Genomic DNA, 15,187 nt, shown 5'->3' on the forward strand with positions numbered 1-15,187 from the left:
GAATCTGAATTTCTGTGTTTGGAATTTGATGAAGTCAAGGTCAATCAACTCCTAAAGAAGCTTTCAGAGGTAGAAGAAAGTATCAGCACCCTGATGCAGTCAGCCTAGCTGAAGATGGAGATGTTGAAGCAAAGGTGTTCATGATCCCTCCCCAGTGACCTGGGATTTTTGGTTGTTGTTTTGTTATTTTTTAAAAAATCTTAACTCCCCCATTAGTATTAAATCCTCAAATCCAAATCCTGCCCGTCTCTGCTTGCTGGGATTTCTTTCCTTTTCATTCAGTCTTGCAGTTTTACTACTTGCAGAGGTTCTGATACTTCAGCATGCAGAGGTGCTCATAAAAGCATTTTATTTTATTTTATTTTTTTAAGATTTTATTTTTAAGTAATCTCTACACCCAGTGTGGGGCTCAAACTCACAACCTGAGATCAAGAGTCACAGGCTCCACCAACTGAGCCAGTCTGGAGCCCCATCATAAAGGCATTTTAAAAAGAAGGCTTCTAGGACTGTATCCCTAGAGGCTTGAATTCAGTAGGACCAGGTGGAGTCAACTTTAGAAACCCTTGCTATGGTAGTTTATTCCTGGAGTAGGATTTTAGGAATTTATACATGATAAATCTTGGAAAAATTAGAAAAGGGGGAAGAAAACGTTTTATTCATACAAATACAAGGTGACCAAAAGCCATGCGTCTTGAGCTGAGGCTTAGAGGAGCCAAAATTTTGGGTCATCAAATAAAACCTTGTCAAGAAAAACTAATGTCGGGGCACCTGACTGGCTCTGTTGGTAGAACATGCAATGCTTGATCTTGGGGTTGTGGGTGTAGAGATCACTTAAAAAAACAAATAAAAATTCAAAAAATTAAAAGAAAGAAAACTAGTGTAAAAACTAGTAAAAACTAGTCCTCATAGAGAAGTTATACCAAACACCAAGAATATTCTAAAAGGAGGAAGCTGTCAGCCAGTATATTGAAGCCATGGCCCTTGTTTAACAGGTTTTATCATCTGATACTGATAACATTTAGAAACCCCAGGTGCCTTTGAGATGTAATGTGTTCAAAAAACGTAGTTCCGTTGGTCAGTGGTTACACCATATGTCAGTTCTAATGAGTTTATTCTAGGGCAGGAATAAGTTCTCTTCTGTTAAACATTTCCTCCTAAATCAGTTTGCAGACATTTTAGGAACTCTTCCAACACCCAAGCTGAAAATATTGGCTTCCTCTCTGATTAAAACCATCCCAGCAGTTAGCAAACAGTGACCAGAAGGTCTTAAATGTAGCTCCTGTGGACGCTTTAGAAAACATCTTGAAACAGTATGGTAAATAGATTCAGAGAAGGTGAGTGGTTTGGCCAAAGAACTATTAAAACTTGCTTTCTGTTTCCAGGGCTACTGTCATGTGATCCAGGAGAATTTTTAGATAATGTCTTCTGCTATAAAATGGAGGAAAAGAGTATCCTGTCATATAATGGGATTCCAGATATCGTTGGAAAGGAAGAACTGTAGCTACCACATTAGTATTGACTCACATATACAGTGAAAGTCTGTAAAAGCCTAAAAGAACAGTCCATGGGCTCACAGGGAGAGGAAATCATTGTTGTGGTTTAAGCTCTATTGAGGTCATCCTATAAAATTAATAGCCACAAAAGTGGATATGGGCTTTTTATTATACCCCCAAACCCTAGATTATTGGAAAATCTGTTAATGTATACTGAGTTTTTCATAATAATAAAAGTAGTGGGAGGAAAAGAAATTGGTTGCTGAAGGTGGTCCCACATTTAACACTAAACACTTTGGAATACAAGTGGTTTTAGACAGGGTGTTTTAGTGTGTGTGTTATATTTAGTGGGATTTTTTAAATATCTGATTACCAAAGGAATATATGTTTATTATAGTCTGTTGTGAGAATACAGACCACACTGAGGATAGTCAAATGACCTATCGACCTAACCTAACAGAGATAACAGAAAGAAGGCTGGAACTAGGTGAAGAGCTACCTTTCCTCGAATAAATTCCTACAAGTAGAACACATGGTTTTTAAGACTTTGGTAAATATTTACCAAATTGTTGTCCAGAAACATTATATCAGTTTGTATTACCTCTAAGAAAGTATGAAAATAAATCACTCCCTTTCTTGCCTAATTGGGTATTATCTGGTTTTGTTTTGGTTTGGGTTTGTTGTTTTTTTTTTAATTTGAGGGGACTAACTTGTTTTTGTAAATTTTTGCAAGGGACACTTAACGTAAACTGGGAATTCTCCCTGGGAATAGTGCAAGCATGGAGAAAGGACCAGGGAAGGAGGAAACTGGCATAAGGGTCCCAGCAGATGCCATTAGATTTCCTACCTCGGTAATCCTAGGTTAAAATCATTTTATTTTGAGTTCAAGAGATGTGGGACAAAATTAAAATAGGCTTTATCCTGAATTAGGCCTTGTAGAAATTGTCCCTACTTGAGCAATAAGCACTCTAACTTCAGTCTGTTTAGAAACAGTCCAGGCAAGCTAAAATTTGCTTTTAGAATAGAGTCAGAAAGAAACTTCAGCCTTCAGTAGTTTCATGTTGATAGGAGCAAAGGATTTGGCTTTAATCTCAGGCCTGGCTTTTCTTAGAAGCTCTGGTTTCTATTGGCTTCATCAGAGAAGGCTTAAATTTTACCATTATAGCCTCCCCTTTCCTTTACTTAACTTCTTTTCTTTGGGGTTATTTTTTTTTTTTTGGTCCCCTTTATTTATTTAACTCATCCTGTCCACCCACCTCCCCTCCAGCAACCACCAATTTGTCCTCTATATTCAAGAGTCTGTTTGTCTTTTTTCCTTGTTCATTTATTTTGTTTCTTAAATTCCACATATGAGTGAAATCATATGATACTTGTCTTTCTCTGACTTATTTCACTTAGTGTTATACAGTTTAGATCCATCCATGTTGCTGCAAATGTCAAGATTTCATTCTCTTTTATGGCTAAATAATATTCCTCTGTGTGTGTGTGTGTGTGTGTGTGTGTGTGTGTGTGTGTGTGTGTAACACATCTTCTTTATCCATTCATCTGTGGATGGACACTTGGGTTTCTTCCATATCTTGACTGTTGTAAATGCTGCAGTAAACAAAGAGGTGCATTTATCTTTTTGAATTAGTATTTTCTTTTTCTTTGGATAAATATCCAGTAGTGAGATTACTAGATCGTATGGTAATTCTATTTTTAATTTTTTGAGGAACCTCCATACTGTTTTCCATAGTGGCTGCACCAATTGGTATTCTCACCAAAAGTACACAAGGTTTCCCTTTTTTCCAAATTCTTGCCAACATTTGTTATTTCTTGTCTTTTTGATTTTAGCACTTTGACAAGTGTGAGGTGATATCTCATTGTGGTTTTGATTTGCACTTCCCTGATGTATAATGATGCTGAGCATCTTTTCATGTATCTGGCCATTTGTATGTCTTTTTTTGGAAAAAAAATGTCAATTCAGGTTTTCTGCCCATTTTAATTGGATTATTTGGGGGTTTTTGTCTTCTTTAGTGATGATTCAAAAAGAACTATAGCACTTAAAAATTTCATTTAACTTAGTCTCTCCCAAATGCAAGAAGGTGGTGAAAAGCAAAGGATGACATTGAGTATCTGAAATCTTTAATAACTGACATGGTGTCAAGCTAGTAGTTACTGAAATTCTTTTTTTAGACCTGAGTGAAAATTTGGAAAACAGAATATGAAAAGAAATTCAAGGAAATTAAATGTTAAACTGATGTTAGAAAATAATGTTTTCTGAAGTACACAATAAATATTTAAACCAGTGAAGGGACAAGGATAAGAAGGAAGCCTTCTAGAGTCAGCTCAAAAATTGTTAGACATTTTCCTAAAAGAACAGGATGCTGGCAGGATGGGTCTTAGTAGGACAACTGCCACCTTATAATTCTAGCTGTCCCAACTTTCCAGCCAATTTTTTCAATATTTTAGAGGGTGATTTAGCTAGCAGAAGGGAAAAGCCAAACAGAACATAAGTAGTTTGCACTTACCTCTAGTTGTAAAGTATACAGTTTTTTACTGCAAAATTTGAGAAATAGCAATTTTTTTATCTAAGTTCAGTCAGTTCTCAGTTCTCCCCTACCTGGGGATGGCCATGATTGTCATAGCATCATGACTGAATACAACATGGAAGTGACCTTTGTTATAAAGGAAACTGCCTAGGCCTGCCTCTCAGATAAATGGTGCAAACTGACATATCTTGGAATATTATCAGAATAAAATACTAAACCTATATCTGAGCACATAGCAAAATATGAGTATTTATACCATATACTCATCAAAGACTATAATTAGGCTTTTTGTTTCTCTTTTACCTACCTACTCTTGGCTAGTTGTCTTTTCTTTTCTTTTTTTAAATAGGCTCCATGCCCAATGTGGGGTTTGAACTCACAACCCTGAGATCAAGAGTTGCATGCTCTACCACCTGAACCAGCCAGGTGCCCCTTGGCTAGATTTCTGTTTCAAATTCTGTTTATTCACAGGAGGCAGATGGGGGAGAAATGGAAAGTGGGGAAGTATGGATTGCACAAGTGCAATAAGAGATTAAACTGTTAGTTTAAAAGAAATTTAGGCTGAAAAATGAAAATAGTTAAAATCCTTAAGACTGTTACTATACTGTTGTTACGTTAAAGAAATAAAAATAAATTGGGGGATTTTATGATTCATAAATAATGGTTGATTTTAGAATCATGGCTAAGATTTGGCACTGATCTCAAAATGACTGGGAGGCTTTTGGTAGAAGCCATTTTGCCATCTTTAAAAAGGGGGGAAACATCTGGACAGATGGGCAGAGGATTCGCACAAGGCCATGGTCAGGAAAAGACCTCAGGGCTTTTCTTTCCAGGGCAGTATCTTCCATTTCCATATTCTATCTGCGAAACCCTCCAAAAGAATATGTGCTTGAAAAAAATACCTCTGTCCCTGCTCATTGTGTTTAGATAATGACAGTTCCTACAGTGATGGCTTTTGTATGCAGATATGAACTAGGGGATGTGAGGTCCTATGTCATTTGCAACCTGCATCCATGTTAGACCTGTCTGTGTGCTGAGGCTGCTGATGCTCTTTGTAGAACCTAATGATGTTTCTGATAACCTTGTCCTCACTGTCCACTCAATGCCACTCATTTTTGATGCAAAGTGCAAGATGAGTCTATTGCCATGTGGGGCTTCCTGGCTGTCCTCAGTACCCAGGTAGGCAGCAGATTGTCTTTATCCTCCCTGGACAACCATGACCCAAGCTTGCTAAATATAACATAACTCTTGGCCAATACGTCATTGTAACAATGTCTTCAGTGAATTTTGTAGCAGCTACTTCCTCATTATTATGGTTTTTCTCAATATAGTCTACCCATGGTGCCATAGAACAGAGATTTAAAATTTTTTTTTTAACATTTTAATTTTAAAAGTAATTCATGCTCATTAGGGGCACCTGGGTGGCTCAGTCAGTTAAGCATCTGACTCTTGATTTTGGCTCAGGGCATGATCTCAGGGTCACAAGATCGAGCCCTGTGTCAGGTTCTGCACTGGGCATGGAGTGTGCTTAGGATTCTCTCTCTCCCTGTCCCTCTGCCCCTTCCTTGCTCTCTAAAAAAAATATGTAGTACATGCTCATTAAAAATTATTCATAATTTTTTATTTTTATTTTTTCATAACTTTTAAATCAGTACAAAACTGGAGCAAAACGTGATTCTTCCTTTCTTTCTGCTTTTAAAAAAAAAAAACACCTCTCTTCTGGGGTGCCTGGCTGGCTCAGTCAATAGAGCATGAAACTCTTGGCCTCAGAGTTGTTAAGTTTGAGCCCCACATTGGGTGTAGAGATTACTTAAAAATGAAAGATCTTTTAAAAAATAAAAATAAAAATAAATCTCTATCCCTAGAAGTAGTTGTTATAACAGTTTGTTGTGTTTCCTTCCAGATACTTTCTATGCACCTAAAAATATATTACCAGTTACACTTTCAAAGCATCATTTTAGAAGGCATCAGTCACAGCTGAAAGATACAACAAAAACAAAAAATACACTACAGGGAATAAGCAGAGATTAGATGATACAGAAGAATGGATCACTCATCTGGAAGATAGGGTAATGGAAATCTCCCAAGCTGAACAGCAAAAAGAACCAAGAATTTTTAAAAATGAGGATAAGTTTAAGGGACTTCTGGAACAACATCAAGCATACTAACATTTGAATCATAGGGATCTCAGAGGGAAAAGAGAAGCAGGCAGAAAACTTACTTGGAGAAATAATAGCTGAAAACTCTTCTGACCTGGAGAAAGAAACAGATATCCAGGTTCAAGACGCAAAGAGAGTTCCAAACAAGATCAACCCAAAGAGATACACACCAAAATATATCATAATTAAAATTCAAAAATAAAGGAATAACAGAAAAGCGATTAGTTACATATAACAGAATCTTACCTTAAAAGCAATAACAGAAAAACAAATAGATACATATAGTGAATTGTCCATAAGACTGTAAGCTGATTTTTCAGTAGGAACTTTGTAGCTAGGAGGGAATGGCACAGTATATTCAAAATACTGAAAGGAAAAAACTTACAACCAAGAATACTCTACCTGGCAAGGTTATCATCATTGAAGGGGAGATACAGAATTTCCCAGACAAGCAAAAGCTAAAAGAGTTTGTTACCACTAAACTGGCCTTACAAGAAATACTAAAGGGATTTCTTTAAGCAGAAAAGAAAAGGCTATAAATAGAAATAAGAAAATATATTTTTTAAAAAATCTCACTGTAAAGGCAAACATGTAGTAGAGGTAGTGGATCAACCATTTATAAAGCTAGTATGAAAGTTAAAAGACAAAAGTAGTGAAACCAACTATGTCTACAGTAATTAATTAAGGGATACACAAAATGAAAAGACGTAAAGTATGATGTCAAAAACATAAAATGGAGCTAAAATGTAGTGCTTTTAGAATGCATATGAATATAGGTGACCACCAACTTAAAATAGACTGCTATATATAAGGTTAAGGTTGTTTTTTTTGTGAACTTCATGATAACTGCAAGCCAAAAACCTATAATAGATACACAAATAATGAAAAGAATCCAAACATAACACTAAAGATAGTTATTAAATCACAAGGGAAGCATGCAAGAGAAGATGAACAGAAAAGAACTATAAAAACAACTAGAAAACAATTAACAAAATGACAATAAATACATACCTCTCAATAATTACTTTGAATGGAAATGGATTAAATGCTTAAATTGAAAGACAAAGGGTGGCTGAATGGATAAAATACAAGACCCATCTATAGGAGACTTACTTCAGATCTAAAGACACACAAAGGGTGAAAATGAAGGGGTAGAAAAAGATATTCCATGCAAATGGAAATGAAAGTTGGTGTAGCAATACTTTTATGAGACAAACAGATTTTAAAACAAAGCCTATAATGAGATAAAGAAGGGCATTACATAGTGATTAAGGGATCAATCCATCAAGAAGATAAAACTCTTGTAAATATTTCTGCACCCAGTGAAGGAGCACCTAAATATATAAAGGAAATATTAACAGGCAAAACGGGAGAAATCGACAGTAATACAATAATAGTAGGGGCTTTAACTCTCCACATATATCAGCGGGTAGATCAGACAGAATTGTGAAGAATAGAGAGTATGTCTTGGATCTGGAGGTGGAAAGGAAGCACATTTCCAGGAATGCATGGGGTCACACCTCTTCATAGAAAGGATCTTTCTTTTTTCTTGGTGGATGTTCACAAACCTGGATCATACCTGGCTCATCATCTGGGGCTCAGGTTCTTGGTGATGAGCTGTTATAAATGGAGAGCTGAGAAAAGGGAGATGAATGCAGTTGTGTTCCCATGGAAGACAAACAAAGCTAAACATAGCCAGAGTAAGAGAACCTATGACTGCTAACAGACATGGGACTGTGTAAGTGAACAAACCCCAAAGCTCACTCCCTCCTTGGGGAGTTGAGGCCAGAAGCAGTTTCTGTAGCATCCCTAGCAGAGCTGTGGACCTGTTCTGACTTGATTGGGAAGGGAGGTGAGGTCTGTTTTTCTTTCAAGAGTTGCTTATCTTCCTTCTGAAGAGAATCCGGGGGCTAGATTTTAGAAAAGGTAGGGAAATTGAGGAGAGCGTTCTTGGGGAGGAAAATTTTCCCTCCACAATTGAAGATTCTTTTGGCTGGTCTAAATTTATATCAGATATTCACAGAAGAAAATAAAATTTAATTATGTACATATGGCAGTTCCATAAGAATAGGAGGCCCACAGGTAGTCAGACAATTGAGGCTTATATTGCCATTCTGAATGAAGGAGAATGGGATAGGGGTCTGGGACTTCAAAGGGAAAGAAGACAATTCACAAGAAGATGAAAAAGAATAAATATGTTTGGTAAACGAATGTTTGCTAGGCCATACAGAAACAGTGGAACACAGGAATTTTAACAAATTTTACCAAGTTCCTCCTTGTCCACCACCCCTAATTTATATTATGCTGTGGTTATCTATGGTGATCTCTCCCTTCCTAGAGGAGGTCCTCCATCTAAATTGTTCTAGGCAGTGAGAGGAAGGTCAAAGAGTCTTCCTGGACCTTTTGATTCTTAAAAAAATCAGCCTAGAACCCACATTTTCCTTCCCTACAGTACTGCCTTTGAAACTTGTCCAAGAAGTTCACAGTCTACAAGTTGAGTTGGTAGATTGTTTCATCTTACTGAGTTGGTCCTTTAGTCTTGAGAATATGTCAGTTCAGTTAAACTCATTTCAGCAGGCTGTGATGCAGGTACACTTCCAAAGTAGGCCTGTGAATGAAGTAATCAGGTATTAAAGAAGAGGTATTTCTAAGGAAATAAAAACAATGGGTAATGATTGGAGCAAATTATAAACCAGTTTTTGAGTTCTGATAGCAACCAATTTAGAAGATTTTTAAATGTCCAGCTTGAGGTGTCTTTAGGTGGAGTGAAGCCAGGCAGTGGTAATCTGCTAGATTTCCTGGGTTGTAGTTGGAATACCCCTGATGATCATTCTGTGTGGCCACACAGCAATTGGCACAAGTGTTATCCATACATGAGCTGTTGTAGTGATTTCTCAGAGTTTCTATCAAGGCATTCATATTCAGTTTACAGGGCTTCAGGGAAAAGGACACTTTTAGTTGTCAATGATTCCAAGTCGGAAGGGGAGGAGCAAAATTGGAAACGGTGTTTTGGAGGGTTGTAGCCAGACATTAGAAGAAACAAGAATTGGGGATTTAGTCCAGTTTACAATGAGAATCTAATATTCACAAAGTGTGGAATTAAACAATTTTTTTCTCTCAACAGTCACCCTCATTTCTAAAAAAAGATAGGCAAATTAAGACTAATTTGTTTGCCTTGTTTCAATAAACCTGGCTTGATTACTTCTGCATAAGTGCAACAGGAATAGCAGTTGATCATGTAGGGTCTTTTAAATCTACTTTGCTGGGACCTTTCAGAAGGAATCTCCAGATTGAACTTGTAGCTGCCAAATACTTGTCATTAGACTTTGCCTGCAATACCTATAGCTTTGGGTTACTTTTATCTCTTCACCAGGTGCCCAAAATATCCTGAGGTTCCTGCACCTGACAGGAAGTGACCTTTTTTACTCACCTGATAAGGCTGCTGGGAACACTGTAAGGAAGGCATCAGGCTGATACTTCCAAGGGGCTTTATTGGCTCCATTAAGTCAACCTTAGTTTCTTAAAGCTGTGTGGTCATATATGAATCCAGGTACATCTCTCAAATAGGACGCTCCAGTCAAAGCCTTGGTAATATAACCAGTGTTTCCAGTTGTCCTTTCAAGGAGAAGAGATTCTTATTGAACTTATGCGAATAAACATGTTGCCGTAAGTGTTAAGAATATTCATTAAGAGCTTTTGAATTCTAGAGGGATACGGTAGGGAGAAAGAGAAATGTTTCAATTCTGCTTGCACAGGTATAATTTACCAAGTTGCTGTAAGGCATAGTTAAAGAGGAAATGTTTCTTTTTTTCTGGAAAATTAAAAATTAAAGAACCAGCACTGTTATTACAAACAGAAATTGATAAAATTCATTTTCCTCAGTTTATTCAGTCCCATGTAATGCATTTTTGTTCTCCTTGAACCAAGTTCCTGTTTCTGTATTCTAGAAATTTTTATTGAGTTCAGATTTATGATCTTAAAGTTATCAGAAATCCAATAGAAGCATTTTTGCAGGAACACTTCTGTAAAAGCAATAGAGCAAAAGAATAACTAAATGACAAAAGACTTTAAAATGGCCTGGTTAAAAGTCTGATTAGGGTTCATTACAATGTGATTGACAGGGAAATTTGGTTATTTCTGTGACATACAACATTTTAAGATAATAACTAGAATTATGACTGATGACATGCCAGGACTTACCAGAATTTTTAGGAATGTTATACAATTTTTAGAGCCCTTAAATTAATATTTACCCAACAATATAATCTAAAAAGATTATTCACCATTTATTTGACAATGTTTTTCATATAATTTAACATATCAAATAAGCATAGTTCATTTAACATCTTTTACAAGGAGAGAGAAAAATCTTGTGATTTTTCAGGAATCCTCTGAAAAGTTCCAAAGTTACTTTGAGGTTAAAACGGCTTCATTTAGGGTTTAAATTTTGGATAGTTTGTCAAAATGTCAAAAGGTTTTAAAACACTTGGTCATATAGGATCAGAGTCACTGTGAAACATTACCTAATTATACACTTAACCATGGTGACAAAGACTCTGCAGACAGATACAGAAAGTTAAATGATCATAAAAAGGGAAAACTTAGCTCTTTTCATACTGAGAAGAATCTATTTTCTTAAGTAATCCAAAGCCTGATAGAGACAACATGAAACATAGGACATTATTTTGATAAAACACAGGATATTTGTTTTCTAGACAGATTACACTAAAAGCAAAGAAAAACCCTTCATAATCTCTTATTGTCAAGAACAGACCAATAGTCTAAGAAGACTGTCTTTGAACAGACAACCCAAATTTTAATTTTGCACAAGCTTACTTTTGAAATTAAAACTCATTTACTTAATTAAATTCATTCCAATGTTAGGCAGTCTCTACCATACGTAAAATTTGTCTCTGAAGATTCCTTTTCCATAAACCTATGACTTTCTACATTCAAGTTTGTCTCTTTTTCTTATAACCAGACTTGCTTTAGGACAAATTTACTTCTTTCCCTTAACAAAACCATCATACCCCATAACTTATCTTACCCAAAACATATGCAACTTTCCTTGTATATTACTTCTAGTAGTTTCAATCACATATATTAGAATTCTTAACTCTTAGAAACTTTAATTTCTAGTGAAAATGAAGTAGTAATCAATTGTGAATTGTCTATTATACCAGCAATCTTTAGATTGGCAAATTTATGAATATATTTTATAATTTCTGGAACCATATGCCTCTTCATAATACAGTCTTTCATCATAACACAAAACACGTTTACCAACAAACACAATATCTTTAGTTCCTCTGTATTAGTGTTAAAAAAAAATTCAACTAAGTAAATTTGAAGATCCAATTGGCAAGATTCATGAATTGAGTAACATTCTTTTTACCAAATAGAAAGAAGCTCCAAGTATGTGTGTAACATGGGAAGGCTTTCCATAGGCAGAAAGTGCAGTAATTAGTGTTCGGTATTTTATCTTATTTGGAAATGATTTAGAAACTAATGGATTTAACTTATTGTTTAATTTAACTTAGCAAAATTTTAAAGTTTCAGGTTCCCAAAAAGATTTTGGAAACTATTTTTAACTACACATACCATAAAACAAAAAATTTTTTTAAAAGATTTTGTTTGTTTATTGGAGAGATAGTGACAGAGATAATGAGAGACAGCACAGGTGGGGAGGAGAGGGAGAAGCAGGGTCCCCGCTGAGCAGGGAGATCAACACACGGATCATGACCTGGGATTACAACCTGAGCCCAAGGCAGATGCTTAACTGACTGAGCCACCCAGGCACCCAAAACAAACATTTGTTTTTAACTTTTTTTTTTTAACTAAGGTCTAACCCCTATTGAGACTTGAACTCATGACCCTGAGATCAAGAGTTGCATGCTGTATTGACTGAGACAGCCAGGCACCCCCCCCCATAAAACAATTTTCCTAAAAAGTTCACCGAAAAACTCTTAACTCATTTACATCTATCTAAATCATTTGCTCTCAACAATTATGTTTAGGTTACCTATGAAAATTTCATGAGACATTAGACAAAATCAGCCACCATTCAAAGATAACATGAACTTACATGATTAAGAAACTCAGAAGTGTGCCTGGGTGGCTCAGTCGTTAAGCATCTGCCTTCGGCTCAGGGCGTGATCCCGCCGTTCTGGGATCGAGCCCCACATCAGGCTCCTCTGCTGGAAGCCTGCTTCTTCCCCTCCCACTTCCCCTGCTTGTGTTCCCTCTCTTGCTGGCTGCCTCTATGTCTGTCAAATAAATAAATAAAATCTTAAAAAAAAAAAAAAAAGAAACTCAGAATAAAAAGTTGTGTGTCTGCATTATATTCAATCTTGGTAAGTCTAAGACATGTCTATTTTAATCAAACCAGCAACCTTAAATTAGCTTTAATACTGAATATTTTCCTATATCATGTGAACCTGAAATTCATTTGGATTAAGTTTCTATTTTATTTTTGAGAATTTTTATGAATACTAAAGTTACATAAGCCCTTTTCTTTAAGCTAATCAAATTAATTTTGACAATACCATTGGAGGTAGAAAAATACCATATCAGAGCACACAGAAATAGACATGGATATCAATGAATACGGAGATCTTACAGCTTCTCTTTTAAAACAGTATAAAACTAACAGCGTTATAAGTAACAGTTGGAATAATTTAAGTTTACTTGCTCAGATGGCCTAAGGTATCTTACTATTTCTGGAGAAGACTTTTAAGATTTGTATTTGTTCCTGAAGGTAATCTTGAAGAGTCTGTGGTCTAGAGTCTTAGCCCTTTCTTGCAGTTTGTGTTTTTAAAAGACCTCATTTTCTTTTCTTTTCTTTTTTTTTTTTCCTTTAGTCTTAGGCAAGTGTGGGTGTTGTTTTAGATACCTCCTGGGGTGTTCATATTTCAAAGACATGGTAAGATTTATATCTTCAAGGGACAGAGAAAGAATGCAAGTTTCTCCAAGAGGGACTTCAGTTTTCTAAGGCCAATAATTTGCGAGTTATTTGAGATAAATAGGGGAGCTTTTAGGATTGGTTAAAAAAAAAGAAAAGGAATAGATGGACGTTTGATTGCCTCTAGAGTTCCATTTTTTTAGTTTTGCAAAGATTTATAAGATAAGGACAGTTGCAAAAAAAAAAAGTTAGGACAGTTGCTCTCAATTTTTTTTTCTTTTCTTCTTACATGCAGGACAATTCTATTTCCAATGTCCTGATTTTTTTTACAGTATCTGCAAATGTCTGAAGGCAAATAGGACTTTGTGTGGACTTTGGTTTTTGTTCTAATTTCTGTTCTTTGATCTTGTTAAGAGAGTCCTAAGGCTAGCTGTGATACCAATAAGACAGTGAGCGATCTCTAAAAAGAATTTTTTTCTTTCAAATATAGCCAATTTAGAGGATCCATTATCTGGCCATTGACAAGTAGGATCTTATATTTGTCTCAATAGTGACTTAATCCAATAAGCCTTTTTATGGCTTAACTGTGGACCAAAGAGGCATCCCCAAAGGAGAGTGCAAAAATGGAGCCCTCACTAGATCCTGAAAGTTCACTCCCAAAATTAGCCTAAGAAAGATCTAGCCACAAATGGCTGCAACTCATGCTTCTTTATGGCCAAATTAGTGACAAGGAAAGTAGAGATGACAAAGGCCCCTCAGGGACCAGAACCCCTTATGACAAATTCCTCTGAGAACTGGCACAGTTGGACAAAGAGAATGCTGACTATTAGAGCCACAGTCTATTGGGCTGCCTGCCAGATGCATGCTGGTATGTGCATCCTCCAGTTGGCAGAGACCAGAGAGAATATTCCCATTGGTTATAAAGCTAAGCTTTCAAGACAGAACAGGATGAGAGGAAAGCCTAGTCAGACCTATGGTTTTCCATACCTTATGACAGATGACACAAAAGACAGAGGCAGGGTGCCTGGGTGGCTCAGTTGGTTACATGACTGCCTTTGGTTCAGGTCAGGATCCCAGAGTACCAGGATTGAGTTCTGCATTGGGCTCCCCACTCAGCAGGAAGTCTGCTTCTCCCTCTGACCCTCCCCTCTCACACTTTCTCTCGCAAGTAAATAATAATAATATAAAAAATATAAAATCTTAAAAAAAAAAAAAAAAGACAGGGGTGACTGGGTGGCTTAGTTGGTTAAGCGTCTGCCTTTAGCTCAGGTCATGATCTAAGAGTCCTGGGACTGAGACCCACATTGGGCTCCCTGCTCAGTGGGGAGTCTGCTTCTCCCTCTCCCTTTGCCCCTTGACCTGCTTGTGCTGTCTTTCAAATAAATAAATAAAATCTAAAAAAAAACAAAACAAAAGAAAGCAATGAGCATCTCTGGGAGGAAAAGGATCAATTGAAAACAAGAGTACTCATAACATATTTTTACAAAAGTTGCTATACCCAATGAACTAGTTTCACACATATTTTTTCCTGCTAATCTAAATTTAGATAAAGAAAAGGCCTCTCACCACTCTTACTTTCATTAGGCCCGCAGGCAGAGATCCAGGAAACTGAGGTAGTACGAATTCTTATATTCTGCCAGCTTTTTGTCAGAAATCCCAGGACCTTTCAGCTATAGCAGTCCCAGGGTAAGTAACATCCAGTCAGTTAAAGTTTATCCTGTGAACTACTCCAAATGCTGGGAAGGAAAATTTTTCCTCTACCTTTCAAGATTCTTTTGCCTGGTCTAAGAATTAAATTGACTTGAGACAGACTAACAAGAGAAAATCAAATTTAATTGCTGACCTACAGGGGCTCCAAAGGAATATGATGCTCACAGACAGTCAGGCGGTTGAGGCTTATATGGCACCCAGAGCTAAGGGGAATGGGGTAGGGGCCTGGGACTTCAAAGGGAAGGAAGATAATTCACAGGAAGATGGAAAAGAGTAAATGTGTTTGATAAATGTTCACTGCATCATGCAGAAACAGGACACAGACTTTGCCAAGTTCCTCCCTGACCACCACCCCAGGTTCATTTTATGCTGTGGTTATCTAGGGTGATAACT

At 36.6% G+C, this 15,187-nt stretch overlaps 2 protein-coding genes across 3 annotated transcripts in view; both read left to right on the plus strand.

Annotated features, from left to right (window-relative positions):
• COMMD1 (copper metabolism domain containing 1) overlaps positions 1–15,187 on the plus strand; it is a 220,264-nt gene that overhangs the window by 183,782 nt on the left and 21,295 nt on the right. The window contains exons 3-4 of one of the 2 annotated variants that reach the window (XM_045788062.2): positions 1–134; positions 1,383–15,187. The exon at positions 1,383–15,187 is cut by the window's right edge and continues 21,295 nt beyond it. In XM_045788062.2, coding sequence (XP_045644018.1) covers positions 1–108 — 108 coding nt within the window. In that variant the 3' untranslated portion in view covers positions 109–134; positions 1,383–15,187. The other variant, XM_045788061.2, reaches the window with a different exon arrangement.
• The window catches only part of B3GNT2 (UDP-GlcNAc:betaGal beta-1,3-N-acetylglucosaminyltransferase 2), a 94,208-nt gene continuing 79,054 nt past the window's right edge, over positions 34–15,187 (plus strand). The window contains exon 1 of the mRNA XM_087863428.1: positions 34–134. The gene's annotated coding sequence lies outside the window, so the exon portion shown is untranslated. The remainder of the gene's footprint in view (positions 135–15,187) is intronic.

The sequence above is a fragment of the Ursus americanus genome, chromosome 7 (genome assembly GCF_024610735.1).
Source record: "Ursus americanus isolate L20-20 chromosome 7, mUrsAme1.1.p, whole genome shotgun sequence".
NCBI lineage: Eukaryota > Metazoa > Chordata > Mammalia > Carnivora > Ursidae > Ursus > Ursus americanus.